At 52.9% G+C, this 21,613-nt stretch overlaps 1 protein-coding gene across 3 annotated transcripts in view; it reads right to left on the reverse strand.

Moving 5' to 3' along the window:
• Nucleotides 1-481: 481 nt before the first annotated feature.
• Limk2 (LIM domain kinase 2) overlaps nucleotides 482-21,613 on the reverse strand; it is a 73,695-nt gene continuing 52,563 nt past the window's right edge. For 2 of the 3 annotated variants that reach the window (XM_075944060.1, XM_075944061.1), the window contains 13 exons: nucleotides 21,359-21,468; nucleotides 20,632-20,820; nucleotides 18,440-18,545; nucleotides 17,913-18,109; nucleotides 14,578-14,764; nucleotides 10,038-10,124; nucleotides 8,260-8,391; nucleotides 8,000-8,056; nucleotides 5,854-5,919; nucleotides 4,724-4,898; nucleotides 4,092-4,147; nucleotides 3,326-3,483; nucleotides 484-2,059 (listed from right to left, as the gene is read on the reverse strand). In XM_075944060.1, coding sequence (XP_075800175.1) covers nucleotides 1,915-2,059; nucleotides 3,326-3,483; nucleotides 4,092-4,147; nucleotides 4,724-4,898; nucleotides 5,854-5,919; nucleotides 8,000-8,056; nucleotides 8,260-8,391; nucleotides 10,038-10,124; nucleotides 14,578-14,764; nucleotides 17,913-18,109; nucleotides 18,440-18,545; nucleotides 20,632-20,820; nucleotides 21,359-21,468 — 1,665 coding nt within the window. In that variant the 3' untranslated portion in view covers nucleotides 484-1,914. Of the gene's footprint in view, nucleotides 2,060-3,325; nucleotides 3,484-4,091; nucleotides 4,148-4,723; nucleotides 4,899-5,853; nucleotides 5,920-7,999; nucleotides 8,057-8,259; nucleotides 8,392-10,037; nucleotides 10,125-13,543; nucleotides 13,548-13,986; nucleotides 14,001-14,577; nucleotides 14,765-17,912; nucleotides 18,110-18,439; nucleotides 18,546-20,631; nucleotides 20,821-21,358; nucleotides 21,469-21,613 lie in introns of all 3 variants that reach the window. The other variant, XM_075944062.1, reaches the window with a different exon arrangement.

A 21,613-nucleotide genomic window follows, 5' to 3' on the forward strand; every position in this document is an offset into this window, starting at 1 on the left:
GAAGGTCCCTGAGGACTGAGCCAGCAGCTCAGAGCCTGGCCTAATAGCTCTGTGGTGGGACTAAAATGAGGCCACTGACCTGCTCCACAGAGAAGGCTACCTCAAGTGAATGTGCATGACCTCGGAAGGTTTGCTGTCCAGGGGAGGGGACTCAACTTGAGACTGAGAATTCCCTGATGTGAGCACTTATGTGGCTTGGATCTGGAGGTGGGCAGACGAATGTTTCTTTAAAATTTTTTAAACAAAATTTGATATGTGTATCTGTACCTGGGAATATATATGTGCACTGCATGTGTGCAGGAGCTCACAGATATGAGAAGAGGTGCTGAGTGCCCCTAAAACTGGAGTGCCCCCAAAACACCCATCATGTGGGTGCTGGGAACCAAACCTTGGTCTTCTGCAAAAACAGTAACTGCTTTTAAGGGCTTACTATCTCCAACTCCTCCAGGCCCTGAGTTACTTTTCCACTCTCAGCGCCTTCGCTATGTTAACCGCTTAATTTATTTAGTCTGCTTCACGGCCCAGATCAGGCCCACCACTCCCACACTTGCTGGGGACAGTTCAAGCGTAACCAGTTGCAGGATGCTGAACCATGCTGGGAGTTCAGGACTCCCCTACAGCAAGTTTGCAAACTCCACACACAAGGACAGTCCACACAGTAAGTAAAGTGACCAAAGATGACTTCCCACCCCACAGTTCATCTTGTCTATGTACAGTATTTCACATGTCACCCAATAGAGAAAAACTAATAACAGCAACCACTCTCCAGATCCCCTTACCAGTACAACCCACCACACATTGTATTTATAACCAAACCCACTCCCAATTTGTCAAATACGGTGTGAGCTGGAGAGTCCCTGGATACCTGGCAGCCAGGGGTAGAAGGTACCCTGAGGGTTTCCAATGCCCGTGGCCCTGGAGTGTGGCTCAGGAAGCAAGAGCTGGGCCCACAACAAGGGAGGTAGAATCAAGAGGGCCTAGCTCAGAGAACTCTCTTCGTATCTCAGCTTTGGGACTCAACAGCCACCAGTTCCTGTCCCAAGTTGCTGCCTGGAGTGGACATGCTAGAGATGTGCAGTAGCTGCCACAAGGATGCCAAGAAATTGACGGGCCTCCCCTTTCCCTGCTTAGACCCAAAGTCTGAGACAGACCACATGGCCTCCAGAACCCATCTAGCATCGGACTGAGCCCACCAGCCAGGATATGGGGCTTTTTAAAGGGCAGGACCTCCTTCTCTCCAGCCCCAGCTTCTTTGGTGCTTTTGTGAGTGGCTGCTTGTTGAGACAGGACGTTGAAGTGGAAACTCCCACACACTGATGTGGTCCTGGGCCGGTGAGCAGAACCAGTCCTTTTTCTGGATCCTGTGGGTTTTGCCACATACTAAGAGACTCTTGAGAACCTGCTCCAGAGGGCAGGGCCTGGAGTGGAGGAGGAATCACTGCTGCCACTTGGCATGCTTTGAAGGCTCTCGGTTGTCACTCAAACTACTGCTTGAAGTTCTGCACCTTGCTGGACCAGACTCCAGAGCCCTCAGGCCAGTTCATCTGTCATCCTGCCCAGCAGGCCCAGGCCATGTTGATTAGTGTAAAGCTACAGCCTCCCAGAATCTCACTGCCGCAAAGGTCCCAGGTAGTCCCTAGTAACAGACTGGTCTAGAATCCAGGCTCTCTTTATCTTCTTCACAGCTTTCAGGCGAGTGTTGGATTTACAGACAGTAACCAGGCCCAGCACCTGTGGAGAACTGTTTCCCTGCACCCGCATGCCTCCTGGGGAGGTAGTAGGGATGGCTTATTCTGCTTCTAAGCAAGCCGTCAATCCACAGGAAGCCTAGACAGTCCTGCTTCTAGCAAGGACAGGGCGCAGAGGGGGCAATGCTGGCTGTGGAATGTCCCCCTGCAGGGGGATGGACCAGGGTTAGGGTGGCGAGTCCCGGGTCAGGCCGTACTCCATGCTCACAGTGTGGTCCAGTTCTTCCAGCTCTGCGGGCAGTGGGATGGCTAGCTCTCCCAAGTACAGAGACAGTGCCTCAAAGGAGTCCTCCAGCTTTGAGAATGCCGGTCTACAAAGAAAAGGGATGACGAGAGAGGGAGCCTGTGAGCACGGAGGGGAGGACACAGGGCTGGCTCTCAGCTGTTTCCTGGGTCTATGAGCCCTTTAACCTCTTGCTGTAAATATAAAAGGTAACGCTATGAGACGTCTAGCCAGGCTAGAGGTCCTGGCCTAGGACAAAAACATCCACAGGGAAAAGAAGCCCTTTCATGTCTTCTGAGTAGAGGCGACAATCAATGGTTAGATTGGACTTTTGCACTTACTAAACGAACATTTCGGTGCTGGTGATGTGGCCCAGCTGGTATGGTGCTTACCTACCATCCACAAAGCCCCGAGTTCAATTCTTAGCATATTAACGGGGCATGATAGTCCTAGCATGGAGGAGGTAGAGGCAAGAGAGCTGGAGGTTCAAGGTCATTTTCAATTATATATCTAATTTGAACCAACGTGGGCAACATGAGACATGGTCTCAAAAACAAATCTGCAAACAGAAAGATTGTGAGGACCCCAAAAAGAACATGTGTCAGGGATTGGAAGAGCTCTATCACCAAGCTGCATCCTTGGCTCCTGTGGTGGTTACAGTGAGCTCACACAGGCTCATGTCTGATGAACTGTTCTGGAAGGATTAGGACGTGTGGCCTTGCTGGGGCAGGTGGTGTGTCACAGGGCTTTGAGGTTTCAAAAGCCCAAGCCAGACCCTGCTGTGGATCAGATAATGCTCTAGTGCCATAGGTCTACCTGCCTGCTGCCACAATCCCCTCCATGATGACGTGGACTCTGAAACCATCAGCAAAAACCCAGCCAAGTGCTTTCTTTTATAAGTTGCCTTGGTCATGGTGTTTTGTCGTGGCAACTGAAAAGTAACTTAGGCAGCTTCTAAGTCTATTTTTATTATTCAGTTAGGTGCTTTATGTACAGGTCTCATGGTCCTTCTCTAGGTACCTCCTCTTCACGTGTGCTAGGTGTGCACCTGCCTATGTGGTACTGGGGATAGAACCCAGGGCCCTGGACATTCTAGCCAAGTGCTGTACAGGGTGATATCCTCGCCCTCTCCCCCTTTAGATAGCGCCTCACTGTAGCTCTGGCTGTCCTGGAACTCGCTCCATCTTTCCCCTAATGTGGCATGTCAGAGCTATCAAGTGGCTTCAGTGGTTAGCAGTTTACCCTCGAGCTCAAGGTTTCTGCCACTGCTTGTGCCAGGGAAGGGCGTGGGATCACTGAAGCGAGCACCTCGGGACCTCGGGACTGTATGTTGGGAGGAAGGAGAGCCACCAACCTGCTCTCAGGCTCCAGTTTGCAGCAGATAGCAGCCAGGGGGAAGAAGGCTGGGGGGCAGTCTGTTGGGACAAACTTCTCCCAGAAAAGCTTTACATTGAGGCCAAAGTCCAGTGTGCGGGGCAGGCAGTCAGGATCAGCGTACACCTGCCCAATGATCTGCAGGCGAGAAGACAGCTGGTCAGGAGGGTCTACAGAGGCCGCAGACACATGGCAGGAGAAGTAGCAAAAACCTACGCTAGAGGGCAGCCTCGTGCCCCCATCTCTCTTCGTCTTGCTAATCCCAACCTCTCCATGCACTAGGAGTCTGGCTAATGAGGAGGGTTTAGAAGAAGCCTCCCTGTAGCAGAAGCAATGCTGGTAACTAGTACCCGAAAGCTAGAAGCTTCCATTTACCCCACCCTGTCCATGTCCCTTTGTAGCTATGTCCTCTACCAGGGCAAGGCTCTACAGGGTGAGGGGCTGGGTCTGATCAATGTCTGAAGTCCGTTAGCAGCAGCTTAGTTTTCTGTACTGACAGCTATTCTATCGCCATCTCCTGAAGGAAGTGACGGGTAAGAAACTTTCATTGTTCCACCATTGTTTGACCCTCCTCTCCCACTCATAACTTTGTAGGAGTCACAAAAGCTGTCTGATGTGACTGCTTGACCAAGTGCTTGGAGAGATACTGAGCTATGCTGCAGCCTAACTGCTGATTTTGTGGCAAACTGTTCACTTCCAGGAGAGCTCAGATCCGAGGCAGGCAGGGCCTCTGAGCCGGGGCTCACCTCACAGAGAACGATCCCAAAAGAGAAGACATCCACCGTCTCGTCGTAGCTCTTGCCTTGAGGAAGAGAAGAAAACAGGCTTAAGGTCAGGTCTCTTACCTGCTCTGTACTGGGTCAAGCCAAGCCACAGCCAAGAACTAGGGCTAGAACACCATAAAGGCATCCCGAGATGGGCATCGCTTGGAAACCATCTTTACGGTCTCGGGTGGCCTGCCTGGGGGCTTGTAACACATTCCTCAGGATGCAGCTGTATGGCAGAAAGAACTGCACCCAGGTTCAGGTTCATCCAGGCTCTGGCTGTGAGCCACGGAAAGGCTGTTTCCAGCAGTTTCCAAAGTCTGGCAACCCCACTGCTTTTCAAGAATGCAGGCCAGCATCCACCAGGGGGCACTACACTTCAGTTCTTGATGTGGAGCACCAAATGACCTGGCACTTAGCTACCCTTTGGAGACAAAAGCTAGTCAGGTTTCACCTGATGCCCAGGATGGCATGTTGCCACAGCTGAGTCTGGAAAGAAGGAATTTATTAGGTCTGGTTTGGCCAAGGCTTAAAAGAAACCCCATCCCCTACTGAGTGTCTGTCCTTAGCAGGCTTCCCCAGCTTATGGCCCTCAATTTCCCACCAGAACTCACCATTCAGCATCTCGGGGGCCATCCAGTAGGGGTTTCCCACCACAGTGTAGCGCTTCTTGCGGTCACTCTTTCGTAAGGTGCGTTTCTTGGAGGCGGCCTTCTCTACTGGGGGCCTTTTCCTCTCTTCCACTATAAGACGTGACAGCCCGAAGTCTGCTACCACCACAGTCTTGTCCTGACCAAACAAGGGCCAGGTAAGAACTTGGCAGAACATTCTCTGGCCTGTCCCTGGGGTGTGGGCATAGGCCAGAAAGGCCACTGACAAGGGGAGTGGCTACATAGCAAAGGAGGGTCACACAGAAAGCTCTACAGAGAGGGAGTGGTTGGGCCTTTGTGGGTCTTTTCCTGGAAGTCTGATATCTGGCCACAGCAGATTCCAGGCTAAAGAGGGAGGAGCCCTGGACAGGTGACATTCTGGGAGCCTTCGGAGTGCATTCAGGTGGATCAGGATTTTGTCTTGTTCTTAAAAATGACTTGTGGTTGCCAGAATAGGTTAAGAGAAAAGGTCAGGCAAAGGACCGGGGAGAGCTGTGGAGTAGTTGTGAAAAAAGGGGTAAGATTATTTTATGTTGGTTCAGAGGGAACTCAGCAGGAGAAACAACATGGGAACAACTACCTGAGGGCTGAGGGAGGAAGGCTGGCCTCAAACTGGCCACACTGCAGCCTCAGATCCCGCAGGTGTCAGTGCGGTAGAATGGGGTTAGCAACTGTTTTAGGGGCCTGTTACAAGACAAGACCCGGCAGTGGGCTAGAGCTCTACATACACACAGACAAGAAATACAACCCCTATCCCCACCAAATCTGACACACTAAATTAGTGTAAGGGGTTGAGCCCAGAGCTTTCTGTCTGCCAGATAAGCAAGCTGATCCTTTCTAATAAAATGATTTCAAGGACTGCTACCGTGTGTGTGTGTGTGTGTGTGTGTGTGTATGTAAGAGAGAGAGAGAGAGAGAGAGAGAGAGAGAGAGAGAGAGAGAGAAAGAGAGAGAGAGAGCATAGAGAGAGAGAGAGAGAGAAAGAGAGAGAGAGATTGTTCCTGCATGTATGCACACATCAGAGAGCTTCCAGAAAACTGAGGCAGAAGCCCCTAGGTGGTGTGTCCACAGCTCGGGCAGGAACGGGGACGTACCAACTTGATGAGGCAGTTGTGTGAGTTCAGATCCCGGTGGATGATGCACATGGAGTGCAAATACGCCTGCAACAGAAGCAGGAGCCATGGAGCCAGACAGACCCCGGCTCTGGACTGTGGCCAACGAGCCCGTTTTCCCAGGCCAGGCCTGCCCAGCTTCCCTTCCCTCAACCCCAGCCACCCTAGTGTCCCTGGAAGCTTGTTCAGCTTCTCATCCCCACCCCCAAGCCATGCTTGGGTCCCCACACCAGCAGAGAGCAGCCAGCTCCTGCCCAGGTTTTCCCTACAGTCTCCAACTCTCCTGGCCTGAGCTCCCATCCTTTTTACTTAGACTGAGGCAGCCTAAAGGGAGCGCCCTCAGACACACTGCTCCTTCCTCCTCCTCCAGTGTCTGGCTTCAGCCCCTTTGGAGCTTTCCTGTCTGTGATGGGGAAGAAATGGCCTCCTGACTCACCTCCCCTGAGACTCCATCCGTCTGTCTGTCTGGACTTTAGTCCCCTCCCTCTTCCTGTCCAAATTGTTCTAAGCTAGTTTTGCTAGACATTGTCACTCTTAGAAACTTTTTTCTTTCTCTCTCTCCTGCCAGTGTGGAAGGTACACTGCCCCCTTCCCTAAGCCCCTGTAGACTGTCTTACTGTTCCCAGGCCCACAGAGGTCTATAGCTGTACTACATGCCCTGGCTGCCTGCACCCCCCCCAAAGGCTGTCTATTCCTCTCCATGCTCCCCCTGACACCCCTTGTGTGTTTGAGTTTCTCTTCCAGCCTCCTCAGGGTCAGTCCTTTCAAAGTTATCTTTTATTTAAAAGTTTTTCGAGACAGGGTTTCTCTGTGTAGCCCTGGCTGACCTGGAACTAGCTCTTGTAGACCAGGCTGGCTTCGAACTCACAGAGATCCACCTGCCTCTGCCTCCCGAGTGCTGGGATTAAAGGCGTGCGCCACAAATGCCCAGCATAAAGCCATCTGCTCATGTGCTGACCACACTGCTTGTCTCTATACCTCTCCGTCACAGAGCTCTAGCCGCCTCTTCTCTTCGGATAACTAGGTGACCACCTCCAAATTCCTGCCCAAGGCATGCTGGGATGTTCTGCTGACAGGCAACAACTGCAGCTTTCCCGATCCTGTCCCTGACCATCACTGCTTGGTAAGTGGCAGCACCATTCTAGGGGCCATGAGGCTACCTGACTGCTAGCCTTACAACCGTTCCCTCACTGCCAGCCAGTCTCTCCATTCTGACCCCACCCTGCCTCCCCACTGCCATTACCTTAATTACACAAACCTGAAATGTTTCCATTGCCTCTAACCTATTCTCTCTGCTTAAGGCTTCCTCAACGCCACCCTAACACCTTGGCGAAAGCCCAGTTCTGTTCACAACACCCCCCTCCCCGGTCTTCCTGATGATCTATAAATCTAGAATCCTTAGTAGCTGATACACATGGCTCCTTACTGCCTCCAGCCTTCTCTTCCAGACTGATACTGTGTGAACCCCCATGTGAGGAGCAATGCTAAAACCTCAGGTGTGGAGGGGTCACTGACAAGCCCAGGATCCCAACCCTGACCCTTTCTACTCCACAAAGGTTACGGGAGGAATAGGCTTCCTGGGTGCTGGCCCCCGCACAGTGCCTGCCTTGTGGAAGTGCTCATTCCATCAGGACTCGTCAGCTGCGAGGACTGCTAGACTCAAGCCCATAATCCACCCCATTCACCCTTCTCTCTTCCCGGTCTGCTGCTGTCATTACTAAAACTTGGGGCCTCTTTGTCTCTAGAAACCTTAATGTACTCTGACTCTTCAGAATTCATCCAGAACTTGTTTCTTCCTCCTCCACTTCCTATTTTCTAGGCAGTGAGGTCCTGTGTTTACTCAAGGACCCTTCGCACCCCAACAGCTCTTTGGCAGCAAGGTCAGGGTACCCTGTGCTATGATTTGCCTTGTTCATGCCTTGTTTGCCATTAAAGAGATTTGGAATCCTTTGAGAATTAGATTGCTGGCTGAAAGGCAGTAGCTGGCCAGAATTTCCTTGGCATTGAAAGAAACTCAATGAATAGCTGCTGAATGCTGCATCCCACACAGTGGGTATCTGGCTTCCAGAGCAGTCTGCGATCCCTGCATCTCACTCTACCCACGGGCAAGGCTGGTGGTAGGACTCACCATTCCAGAGGAGATGCCTTTGGCAAACCTGACCTTCTGTTGCCAGGGGAACGGGTCCTGCAGGGTAGGAGAATGTCTGTAAGAGGTGTCCTCTCCAGCTCATGGTCTGGGCTCCATGGGTCAGCATGTGTGCCACAGAAACCTTTCAGTCCCTCCCAGTATACTCCTTTGAGGGCAAAGCAAGGTCCCTGGGTAATGGGCACCGGTGTCCCTCTGGTAACCCGCCAAGACTCTTCGTGACTATGGGGCCGTGTGCTCACCACGTTGCGCAGAAAGTCCTTCAGTGTGCCCCCCTCGATGTACTCAGTCAGCAGGTTTAGCTTCTTGTCCTTGTACAGAACGCCAATGAACTTGAGCACGTTAGGGTGGTCTAGGCTTCGCATCACTTTCACCTGGGGGGGGCGGGGAGGGGCAGAGCATCACACAGGTGGGAAAGCCTCACGGGTCCACCCACTGCCTTGCTTTTCTAGGAGTGCTCTGGGGAGCTAGGGGAGGAGGGCCCAAGAATGAGACCAAGGCCTGTGGTGACCCGGACCACTGGTGGACCCAGCTGCAGCTACCTAAGGTGGGAGGGGCAGTATAAACTAGATGGTCATAGGATGGGGTATCTGTTCCCTAGAGTCCCACTTCAGGGTGTTTGGTGGGGATCATAACAGCATGTGTATTAACTGATGTGTTCAATCACCCCCACCACCTGAATCGCATCCTTCCATTGGCTTGTACCGTCTTTAGTGAGTGTTCACTGAACAGAGGCACTCCTTTAGAAGGGACATTCCCCTCGGTCATTTTCCTCCTTCCCTTCTTTCTCATTTAGTTATTTATTTATTATTCTTTGTTTGTTTGTTTTTTGTTTTTTGAGACAGGGTTTCTTTGCATTGCTCTGGCTGTCCTGGAACTAACTCTGTAGATCAGGCTGGCCTCGAACTCACAGAGATCTGTCTGCCACTGGCTTGGGGCTCATTATGTAGGCAAGGCTGGCCTTGAACTCAGAGATCTGCCTGCTTTTAAGGATGCTGGGCTAAAAGTGTGCATTATCACACCTAGATCTCCCCTCACACTTTAAAACAATGGTCGAGGGCTGGGGAGATGGCTCAGAGTTTAAGAGCCTGGCTGCTTGTACAGAAGACCCCAGTTCAATCCCTAACACTCACTGTCTATAACTCTAGTCCCGTGGGATCTGACGCCCTCTTCTGGTATATATATATATATATATATATATATATATATATATATATGCAGACAAAACATCCATACACATAAAAAAGTAGTAATAAAAGAAAGAGTGAGACAAAAGCAACTTTCAGTTCTTTAAAGAAATAAAGTAGTGGTTGAAGGTAAATCTCTTTTTCTCTTCATTCTCCCCCGACTCCGCCCCTGCTCTTTGTCCCCCCCTCCTCCTCTGTCTCTTAATGGAACCCAGAGCCTTGTGCTGTTCTGCTGGCACTCTTACTGAGTTATCCCTAGCCCAACCCTTATTTATTTAGAACATATGTGTATGAGTGTTTTGCCTTCATGTATGTATGTGTACCACGTGTGTGCCTAGTGCTAGAGAAGGTCAGTGTGGGCCTCAGATCCCTGGAACTGGAGTTATGGATGGTTGTGAGCCACCATGTGGGTGCTGAGAACAGAACCTGGGTCCTCCGTGCACACAAGTGCTCCTAACCACTGAGCCATCATCTCTCCAGCCCCTCCCCACTTATATTTTCTGTTTTGAGACAATCTCATTATGTTGCTCAGGCTAGCCAGGCACTTCCAATCCTCCTGCCTCAGCCCCTGGGCAGCTGGAGTGGCAGGGCTGGGCCACTAGGTCTGCAGCCAAGTTTTCTTTTGGGGAAAACAAAAACAAAAGTGTATTTGTAGGTTTCTCCCTTTTGCAACAGAGGCAGCAAACTTCCCACACTTACATCTCGCTTTCTTTTCTGAATAGGGTCTCATGACGCCACATCTGGCCAGTTCGGGGCTCGCAGGAGCCTCTTGCTTCAGCCCCTCAAGTAGCTACAAGTATAAGTCTGATGGAAAGTCCAACCCCTTTTCTTACCTCAGTCAGGAAAGTCTTCTGTGTTTCCTCATCACAACGGATTAACTCCTTCATGACCATCACTTTGCCTGTGGCTTTGTGAGTCACCTACAGGAAGGGCATGTGTTAACAGTGCCGAGACCAGTTCTGGGGGGACTGTGAACGTCTGTGGGCCAAGGGAGGCAGTTCTGGGGGACTGTGAACGTCTGTGGGCCAAGGGAGGCAGTTCTGGGGGGACTGTGAGCGTCTGTGGGCCAAGGGAGGCAGTTCTGGGGGACTGTGAGCGTCTGTGGGCCAAGGGAGGCAGTTCTGGGGGACTGTGAGCGTCTGTGGGCCAAGGGAGGCAGTTCTGGGGGACTGTGAACGTCTGTGGGCCAAGGGAGGCAGTTCTGGGGGGACTGTGAACGTCTGTGGGCCAAGGGAGGCAGTTCTGGGGGGACTGTGAACGTCTGTGGGCCAAGGGAGGCAGTTCTGGGGGGACTGTGAGCGTCTGTGGGCCAAGGGAGGCAGTTCTGGGGGACTGTGAGCGTCTGTGGGCCAAGGGAGGCAGTTCTGGGGGACTGTGAGCGTCTGTGGGCCAAGGGAGGCAGTTCTGGGGGACTGTGAACGTCTGTGGGCCAAGGGAGGCAGTTCTGGGGGGACTGTGAGCGTCTGTGGGCCAAGGGAGGCAGTTCTGGGGGGACTGTGAACGTCTGTGGGCCAAGGGAGGCAGTTCTGGGGGGACTGTGAGCGTCTGTGGGCCAAGGGAGGCAGTTCTGGGGGGACTGTGAACGTCTGTGGGCCAAGGGAGGCAGTTCTGGGGGGACTGTGAGCGTCTGTGGGCCAAGGGAGGCAGTTCTGGGGGGACTGTGAACGTCTGTGGGCCAAGGGAGGCAGTTCTGGGGGGACTGTGAACGTCTGTGGGCCAAGGGAGGCAGTTCTGGGGGGACTGTGAGCGTCTGTGGGCCAAGGGAGGCAGTTCTGGGTGGACTGTGAACGTCTGTGGGCCAAGGGAGGCAGTTCTGGGGGGACTGTGAGCGTCTGTGGGCCAAGGGAGGCAGTTCTGGGGGGACTGTGAACGTCTGTGGGCCAAGGGAGGCAGTTCTGGGGGGACTGTGAACGTCTGTGGGCCAAGGGAGGCAGTTCTGGGGGGACTGTGAACGTCTGTGGGCCAAGGGAGGCAGTTCTGGGGGGACTGTGAACGTCTGTGGGCCAAGGGAGGCAGTTCTGGGGGGACTGTGAGCGTCTGTGGGCCAAGGGAGGCAGTTCTGGGGGGACTGTGAACGTCTGTGGGCCAAGGGAGGCAGTTCTGGGGGGACTGTGAACGTCTGTGGGCCAAGGGAGGCAGTTCTGGGGGGACTGTGAACGTCTGTGGGCCAAGGGAGGCAGTTCTGGGGGACTGTGAGCGTCTGTGGGCCAAGGGAGGCAGTTCTGGGGGACTGTGAGCGTCTGTGGGCCAAGGGAGGCAGTTCTGGGGGGACTGTGAGCGTCTGTGGGCCAAGGGAGGCAGTTCTGGGGGACTGTGAACGTCTGTGGGCCAAGGGAGGCAGTTCTGGGGGGACTGTGAGCGTCTGTGGGCCAAGGGAGGCAGTTCTGGGGGACTGTGAACGTCTGTGGGCCAAGGGAGGCAGTTCTGGGGGACTGTGAGCGTCTGTGGGCCAAGGGAGGCAGTTCTGGGGGACTGTGAGCATCTGTGGGCCAAGGGAGGCAGTTCTGGGGGACTGTGAACGTCTGTGGGCCAAGGGAGGCAGTTCTGGGGGGACTGTGAGCGTCTGTGGGCCAAGGGAGGCAGTTCTGGGGGGACTGTGAACGTCTGTGGGCCAAGGGAGGCAGTTCTGGGGGACTGTGAGCGTCTGTGGGCCAAGGGAGGCAGTTCTGGGGGACTGTGAGCGTCTGTGGGCCAAGGGAGGCAGTTCTGGGGGACTGTGAACGTCTGTGGGCCAAGGGAGGCAGTTCTGGGGGACTGTGAACGTCTGTGGGCCAAGGGAGGCAGTTCTGGGGGACTGTGAACGTCTGTGGGCCAAGGGAGGCAGTTCTGGGGTGACTGTGAGCGTCTGTGGGCCAAGGGAGGCAGTTCTGGGGGGACTGTGAACGTCTGTGGGCCAAGGGAGGCAGTTCTGGGGGGACTGTGAACGTCTGTGGGCCAAGGGAGGCAGTTCTGGGGGGACTGTGAACGTCTGTGGGCCAAGGGAGGCAGTTCTGGGGGGACTGTGAACGTCTGTGGGCCAAGGGAGGCAGTTCTGGGGGGACTGTGAACGTCTGTGGGCCAAGGGAGGCAGTTCTGGGGGGACTGTGAGCGTCTGTGGGCCAAGGGAGGCGGTTCTGGGGGACTGTGAGCGTCTGTGGGCCAAGGGAGGCAGTTCTGGGGGGACTGTGAACGTCTGTGGGCCAAGGGAGGCAGTTCTGGGGGACTGTGAACGTCTGTGGGCCAAGGGAGGCAGTTCTGGGGGGACTGTGAGCGTCTGTGGGCCAAGGGAGGCAGTTCTGGGGGACTGTGAGCGTCTGTGGGCCAAGGGAGGCAGTTCTGGGGGGACTGTGAGCGTCTGTGGGCCAAGGGAGGCAGTTCTGGGGGGACTGTGAACGTCTGTGGGCCAAGGGAGGCAGTTCTGGGGGACTGTGAGCGTCTGTGGGCCAAGGGAGGCAGTTCTGGGGGGACTGTGAACGTCTGTGGGCCAAGGGAGGCAGTTCTGGGGGACTGTGAGCGTCTGTGGGCCAAGGGAGGCAGTTCTGGGGGACTGTGAGCGTCTGTGGGCCAAGGGAGGCAGTTCTGGGGGACTGTGAACGTCTGTGGGCCAAGGGAGGCAGTTCTGGGGGGACTGTGAACGTCTGTGGGCCAAGGGAGGCAGTTCTGGGGGGACTGTGAACGTCTGTGGGCCAAGGGAGGCAGTTCTGGGGGACTGTGAACGTCTGTGGGCCAAGGGAGGCAGTTCTGGGGGACTGTGAGCGTCTGTGGGCCAAGGGAGGCAGTTCTGGGGGACTGTGAGCGTCTGTGGGCCAAGGGAGGCAGTTCTGGGGGACTGTGAGCGTCTGTGGGCCAAGGGAGGCAGTTCTGGGGGACTGTGAGCGTCTGTGGGCCAAGGGAGGCAGTTCTGGGGGACTGTGAACGTCTGTGGGCCAAGGGAGGCAGTTCTGGGGGACTGTGAACGTCTGTGGGCCAAGGGAGGCAGTTCTGGGGGGACTGTGAACGTCTGTGGGCCAAGGGAGGCAGTTCTGGGGGGACTGTGAGCGTCTGTGGGCCAAGGGAGGCAGTTCTGGGGGGACTGTGAGCGTCTGTGGGCCAAGGGAGGCAGTTCTGGGGGGACTGTGAGCGTCTGTGGGCCAAGGGAGGCAGTTCTGGGGGGACTGTGAGCGTCTGTGGGCCAAGGGAGGCAGTTCTGGGGGGACTGTGAGCGTCTGTGGGCCAAGGGAGGCAGTTCTGGGGGGACTGTGAACGTCTGTGGGCCAAGGGAGGCAGTTCTGGGGGACTGTGAGCGTCTGTGGGCCAAGGGAGGCAGTTCTGGGGGGACTGTGAACGTCTGTGGGCCAAGGGAGGCTCGGTGGCAGAGAACTTGGCTGGCATGCTCAAGGTCCAGGGTCTGACCTCCAGCACCAGGGGAAAAACGAAGAAAAAGGGGGGGGAAAGCAAAGGAAATCGTTGTGGTGCACTCCCATTCCTTGGAGGACATACTAAGCCACAGCAGATTGCCCAGAGTTCATGTGTAGAGGACAAAGCAGGGGATGGGGGGACTCAGGAAGGACATGTGTCTTCTCCCCTAGATGCCAGGCATGCACAGAGGAAAGCCAGGACTCCAGAAGAGGAAACCGGGGAAGAGGGGGCACACTGCCAAGCCAAGCAGGAGTTTTGCTCATCCGGCACAGAAGTGAGTCCCCTGGACGAACAGACTAGGGGCAGGGGGTCAGTGCCACAGGCATGCACCAGGGGGCCGGGTGGGTCCGAGGTGAGCCTTCCAGTCTGGCTACCTGGAAAGCTGAGATACTCGGCTTACCTGACCCCCCCTCCCAGCTCTCAGCAGAGGAGGAGGAGAGAAAGAGAGAAAGGTTAGTTCCTGAGTTCACCAGGGTGGTAGGAGCCTTTACTTGGTGGCATGCCCCGCCCTGGGGCCTGTGGGCACCTGACACACACACCCTTACAGACTGGTGAGGGCTAGGGACCTGCATCCTAACCTGGGTTTCCAGAGCCCAAGCTCACTAGAGCAGCAGTGCTGCTCTTCGGTGGCTGTGCGGGGACAGAAAGGCTACTTCAGATACCATCACTCACAGCCAGGAAGGCCGAGTGTCCTACAGGGTCGCAGTGTGGCACTGTAAGGTAGATTCGCTGAAAAAAGTGTGAGAGGCCTAGCAAGGTGGCTCGGCAGGCAAAGGAACTTGCTGTATAAGCCTGACGACCAGAGCTGCAGCCCCAGAACACAGGTGAAGGTGGAAGGAGAGGACAGACCTGCCGCAGTGCCCTCTGGCCTCCCTACGTGTGCCACGGCACTACAGCACCCGCATGGGCTCACACAGACATCACACACACAACAAAACAAAGAAAAGGAAAAGGAAGGTGGCGGCGGCGGCGGCGGAGTCCAGAGGCTGTGCTCACCTTGATGGCCTGCCCGAAGAAGCCCTTGCCCAGGACCTCCCCGTGGAGCAGGTCGCAGGGCCGGAAGATCTGCTGTGAGTAGCTGCTGGAACAGCGCAGGGATTCGGAGCGGCTGATGTCACGGCTGAGGAGCAGGGGCTCCTTGGGAGAGCTGGGGCCAGGAGACTTGGAGATGCTGTTACTGCGCCTAAGGATGGGCAAAGGCAGGCTGTAGAGACTCAGCAAGACACCGCAACAGGGAGACACTGAGGTATACCTGGTCACTCCGGTGTCTGTAGTTGTGGTTCCCTGGGGAAAGGGAACTCTTATATCAGACAGATATGCTATTTGGGAACTACAGACAGTATTAATCATAGTAAAAATACATTCAAAATGGGAAATCTGGAGACTAGAGCTATATCTCAGTGGTGAATTACCCACCTCGCATGTATGCAGCCCTGGATTTCAGACCTAGCACTGCGAAGTGCAGCGCTGTGCATTTGTGTGTGTATGGACAAGGAACTTCACATAGATGATTAACTATAGTCTACTAGCTTATGATACTCCGGACACAACAGCACTGTAGATAGCAATCCATTCCTGCTTGATTCAAGGTACCATACAGTGATGGAAAGCTCCATCTACAAAAGGGACAAATGCATTTTAGATCAAATTTTGAATAAATCTGTATCTGCCTGTACTGCTTACATTTTAAGATAATAAACATGATTTTTACGGCGATAAAGCCACCGTATTTACATTTGCAAAAGCAGTCAGTTACAGCAACGGCTGGTGACTGGTTCTTCATCTTACTGAGGGCCGACACCATCCTGTGCTGCCAGCTTTCTTGCCCCTGCTCTTCGCTGTGCTGCCTCATGCTTTCCATGCCTACGGCGAACGCAAGGGAGCTGCTTGTTCCTGCACGAGGCTTCTCTGGGCAGCTCTCCAGCCACTGCACTCCTCACCCTTTCCTGCCCTCTGCCCTGCTGCTTTGCCTCTCCTCAGTCATGCTGGCCAAGGCCAAGCGGCTGTCAGGGTGATCTGGGGAGAGGTCGTGTTTCCGACAGAAGCCAGACGACAGGGACCTGACTGATTCAGCTCATCTGAGCAGGGGGTGGAGAAAGGATCTGGTTCCTAGTTACTCTAATGGTACGTCACATTTATGGAGTGCAGACCTGGATCTGTACCTTGTCTCCTTTGCTACATTTAACTCTTACAGAACCAAAAAGACAGTCACCTTTATTGCAACCTCATCACAAATGGAGAAACAGGGTAAAACGTAAGAGAACGTTATGGGTATTTCTGCCTGAGAACATGGCACTTCTGACTCTGGTCCTCTAAGTCACCTCCATGGGGCTCACATACAAGATAACTGTTGCCCTCCATGGGCTTTGCCAGCTTTAGGTGTGGGGGTGTTTGTCCCCAAGTCTTAAAACACCTATGTTTGACAGCACAGCAGTGCTTTTGACCTAGTCCTCAGGAGGCAGAGACAGGCAGATCTCTCTGAGTTCGAGGCTAGTCTGGTCTCTAGAGTTCCAGGTTAGCCAGGGCTACATATTAAGATCTTGTCTTGGCTGGGCGGTGGTGGCACATGCCTTTAATCCCAGCACTTGGGTGGCAGAGGCAGGCAGATCTCTGTGAGTTCCAGACCAGCCTGGTCTAGAAGAGCTAGTTCTAGGACAGACTCCAAAGCTACAGTGAAACCCTGTCTCAAGAAAACAAACAAACAAACAAAATAAAATAAACAAAAGAAAAACAAAAGATCTTGTCTCAGAAAGGGGGGAGGCTGGAGAGATGGCTCAGCGGTTAGGAGCGTTGGCTATTCTTCTAGAAGACCAAGGTCCAATTCCCAGTACGAACATGGCAGCTCAGAACTGCCTGTAACTCTAGTTCCAGGGGATCCGATACCTTCACATGCAGACAACACATGAATACACATGAAATAAAAGTAAAATTTTTTTTTTTTTTTTTTTTTTTTTTTTTTTTTTTTTTTTTTTTTTTTTTTAATTTTTCGAGACAGGGTTTCTCTGTGGTTTTGGAGCCTGTCCTGGAACTAGCTCTGTAGACCAGGCTGGTCTCGAACTCACAGAGATCCGCCTGCCTCTGCCTCCCAAGTGCTGGGATTAAAGGCGTGCGCCACCACCGCCCGGCTCAAAAGTAAAATTTTAAAACAACAAAAAAACAAACTGAAACAACCCCAACAATACTGCCCTTCCCTATTTGTTCATCTCTCTTCTCTCTCTTTTTTTTCCCCAAGACAGGATTTTCTGTGTAGCCTGGCTGTCTTAGAACTTGCTCTGTAGACCAGGCTGGCCTCAAACTCAGAGATCTGCCTGCCTCTGCCTCCCAAGTACTGGGATTAAAGGTGTGTACCACCACTGCCTGGTATTTGTTCATCTCTTTCATATACATATATACATATACATACATACATACATACATACATACATACATACATACATATATATATATATATATATATATATGAGATGAGCCCCCCATTTCCCCCACGTTGGATTGTAAAGGTTTTTGGCATTATAATTTCCTGTCTAGCTTGAGCTTTTTTAAAATTTTTTTGGTTTTTTGAGACAAGAGTTTCTTTGTGTACTCTTGGCTGTCCTGGAACTTGCTTTGTAGACCAGGCTGGCCTTGAATGCATGTAGATCTGCCTGCTTCTGCCTCCCAAGGGCTGGGATTAAAAGCACGCACCACCACTGCCCAAATGGCTTGAGTTTAATGGATAGAGTCGGATCCTCTGCTTTGGTGTGTGTACACCTGTGCATGTGTCAGAGGGAAAGAGCACATTTGTGAATGTGTGTGTGTGTGTGTGTGTGTGTGTGTGTGTGTGTGTGTGTGTGTGCACTCATGCAGAGCTCAGCGGAGGATATCACATGTTCTCTCTCACTTTCCACCTTATTCCCTTGGGAGATCTCTCCCTGAACCTGGAGCTAAACTGGCGGCCAGCAAGTCCATTAATCCTCCTGTCTCTACTCCCAGCGGTGCTGGGGTTTCAGGAACATGTCATGGCGTGTGCAGCTATGCACGGCTTTTTACACGGGTCCTAGGATCTAAGTTCTCCTGTCTGCTTAGCAAGTAGTCTGAACCCAGCCGCAGCCTGGTCCTCTTTGAGACAGCATTTTACACTATAGTCCAGGCTGGCCTTGAACTCATGGTGGTCCTCCTGCCTCAGCTTCCTGAGTGCTGAGATTATGGATGAGAGCAATGCTTTTTTAAAACTTGTACAAGTCTCAGATCCTGTCTCTGGTCCGAGGTTCCCTAAGGCTGCTGCCCTCCAAAGGCCAACATAGCCTCTGAGAGACAGACGATAAACAAGACAGGTAGGACAGCAGGAGCACCTCAGGGAGCGTCTCCTCAGTGTCCCCTCCTGATTCTCCTTGGTGTCCAGGGTGCCGAGCGTGTGAGAGTGTCCAGTACTCTGCATGTGGGGAGAAAGCCGGGTATCTAGCCGCAGCTGGTCCAGGCGCTGGGGGACAGGGTCATGCTCGATCAGCAGTTGAAGCGTCTGGCTTGTCTGGTTAATCGCATCTTCCACCTGTGGCCAACAGCAGTGTAAGGTTCATCTCCACAACCTGTCCTACCCCAGGCTACCTACTGTCCCCACAAACGGTCTAAGCACAGTGTAGCCAATGCTCAGTTTGGTTAGCGGTGGCCTCTAGCCACTAGAGGTCATTCAGTGCCCTCTGTCTGGCATTTTGTTACCTCGCCACCTCTCAGCCCATCTCTACTGCCCTGGAAATGTTAGGTTGATCCAGAAGGTCAGTATAGTTGTCACAGGCTCAATGCTAAGATGGTCCGCAGCCAGGTCTTCTGGGAGCCTGTTCTGTGTGCCTTCCCCACAACACACACTGGACACACACTGTACCTCCTCTACACGCAGAGTGCGGACAGGGGTCCCATTGATCTCCAGGATGCGGTCCCCAGGGTGGATGGCATTGCGGTTGTTGGGACTGATGTGCATCCGGTTGACCCTGAAGACAGACAGGAATTAAGGCAGGATAAAAGCATTCTGAGAACTCACCTGACCGCTTGTACAGGGAAATCTCACCAAGGCCCATTATGTCACAACTCTTAAGGCCACCCACATGAAAACACAGTGCCCATCTCAGAATGCTTTCTTCTCAATGAAGGGAACTGTCCTTACCTATTGGCCTAAGCCAGAAGCCTGGACATTGTCCCCATTTGGAGTTCCCTCAAATCCCTCCTTTCTTCCCCCCAACCCCCACCCACTTCTGAGAATCCTGCCTTCTCTCCGTCACCATAGTTACCAGCATCTCTCTCCTGGATCACTGGAGGAACCTCTGCTCTACACCTCTAGGCCTTTCCTCTCTCTTCTCCAGCCTCCACACCAGTGATCTTCCAAATGTCAATCCACCTGGGTTATCTTGCTGCTTAAAGTCCTTCACGGACCTGCTGGGCCATCACAGTCAAGGTCTGCCATGACTAACAGCCACTTGGGCTACTCTATCAACTTATACTAAACAGTCCCAAACACCTACCTCTGGAGATAATTGGTCTCCCTCTACCCCAAACAATTTCCTCCTTTTTTTATCTACTGAAGCTACAGAACAGATCTCATCTTCTCCTGACTTCTTAACCCTAGTAATTACCCACCTATACTGTAAGACCCAGCCTCACAGTCAATATTGATAGGGCTCCCTTTCTCTCTTAGTCATCATGAGGTGAGTAGTTTTACCACACTCCCTGCTGCCATGATGCTCTGCCATCAGCCACCATGAGGTGGGAAGTTTTACCACGCTCCCTGCCATGATGCCCTGCTTCTACACAGACCCACAGAAAAAATGAAGCCAGGTATTCCATAGACGTAGTCTCTCCTCTGATCTTTGGACAAGACCCAGGGAAGGATCTTACCCTCTTTGAGGTCATGGACTTTTATTTTCTTCATCCTCCATTCAAATATGCAACCAGTAAGACAATAACGGATGACTTCCTACTAATGGCGGGCCCTTGAACACAGTACTGAACGAGCCAAACAAAGCAAGTTCCTTTCTGGAGTTTATGTTGGAGTGGTCTCTCAGTTAGGGTTCTATCGCTGTGAAGAGACACCACGACCACATCAACTCTTCTAAAGGAAATCAGTGGGGCTGGCTTACAGATTGAGGTTTAGTCCATTATTATCATGATAGGAGGCATGGCAGCTCACAGGCAGAACTGCGCTAGAGAGAAGTCAAAGTTCTACATTTGGATCAGCAGGCAGCAGGAAGAGAGACTGACACTGGGTCTGGCTTGAGTTTCTGAAACCTCAAAGCCCACCCCCAATGACACATTCTAGTGCGGGACAATTCTGTATTCTGTCAATTATGTTTTAAATAAACTCTGATTGGCCAGTAGGCAGGCAGGAAGTATAGGCGGGACAACCAGACAGGAAGTAGAGGTGGGGCAACGAGAACAGGAGTATTCTGGGAAGAAGGAAGCTCTTCCCTCCAGTCCTGTCTAGACACTGAAGAAGCAGGATGTGACCTGCCCTGCTGAAAAAGGTACTGAGCCATGTGGATAACACAGCTAAGAATAATGGGTTAATATAAGTTACAAGAGTTGATAAGAAGCCTGAGCTAATGGGCCAATCAGTTTATAACTTATGTAGACCTCTGTGTGATTTTCTTTGGGGATTTACCGGCTGTGGGAACTGGGCAGGACAGAAACCCCAACTAGCAGGACCTCATGTTACAACATTCCTTCCAACAAGGACACATCTCCATTAGCCACTCCCTAAACATTCAAATATATGAGCCTATGGGGGCCAATCTTATTCAAACCACCACAAGTAGGGAGGACAGATGACAATCAAGCTGATATGCATTAATCAAGCCTGATGATTTCAAGGAGCAAACATGATCTGAAACCTGACACCTGAAGGCTGAGAAGGCAGCCTTAAGAATCTGGTAGAAAGCAACTTGGGCAGAAGAAACATGAAGCACCAAGGTCAGGAGCAAGGTGGAGGTGAGAATGGAGGAGACTCCATAAGTTCTGAGCCCTGTGAGGACTACCTGTGGACTCGTACCATGAGCCTCTGCTGCAAGGCTCCCAAACACTCACTCTTTTACTTGCACGGTGGTGGCATAGTTAGAAGAGGCACTTTCCACGGACACGGAGAAGCCACGTCTGCACTCGGTGGTGGCCGGCATGGAGATGAGTGTGACCGAATAGGGCAGCTGGTCCTGGACAGACTCCGTGGACAGCCTTTCGAACATGGGTGCCAGCACCACATCATTGTGGCACTTCCCACTGGAGAGAGGAGCACAGAGGGAGCTGAAATCCTTCCGACCAACCTGGAAGCCCCCAGCAGGCACTGTGTCACATGCAACAAGTCTTGATGGCTTGAGGAGGCTAGGACTGGGTGGCAAGCCAAGACAGCGGCAGAGAGAATACTGGGAGGAACCCTGGCCTGGAGATGAGATGGGCTGGGTTTTCTTGCTCTGCCTGACTCACAGTAAGAACCTTGTCCTAGACTCTTGTCCCCTCTCTGGGCCCAAGCAAACTTCTTTTGTTAACCAAGATAGTTGGACAGAGGGATATGGGTGAACTCTAGGGCCTTTTCTCTAATAGGAGGCTGCTCCTAAGAGGGCATCTTCTACCCATTTTCTCCCTCTGGAAGGATTACAGGACAGAGTGACGTCCTGGAACAGGTCAGGATGGAGAGCAGTGATGCTATCTAGCAGTCCTCCTAGGATACCACTCCAGCTGCCTTCACCCTACTGCTCCTGCGCTCCTGTCCCACTTCCCTGGCTGCTATTACTGGCGAGGACACACAGGGACATCTTACCAGTATAGCGTAGCATGCTGCACCAAGGCATACGCATCCCCATCTTCAATGATCACCTTGCAGCTCATGCAGGCAAAGCACTCTGGGTGGTATTTAAACTCCCCAGCCACCTGTGAGCAGATGGGAAGAGCGCAAAAGGAAGAGGTGAGCTATCACTTTTGTTAGAGTGGATGGAATTAGTGGTGGGTGAGCGGCCTGCATCAGGGCTGTGCTGACTGCAGCCACCAAGATCAATTCTTTACAAGTAAGGACTTG

The sequence above is a fragment of the Microtus pennsylvanicus genome, chromosome 12 (genome assembly GCF_037038515.1).
Source record: "Microtus pennsylvanicus isolate mMicPen1 chromosome 12, mMicPen1.hap1, whole genome shotgun sequence".
NCBI classification, from domain to species: domain Eukaryota; kingdom Metazoa; phylum Chordata; class Mammalia; order Rodentia; family Cricetidae; genus Microtus; species Microtus pennsylvanicus.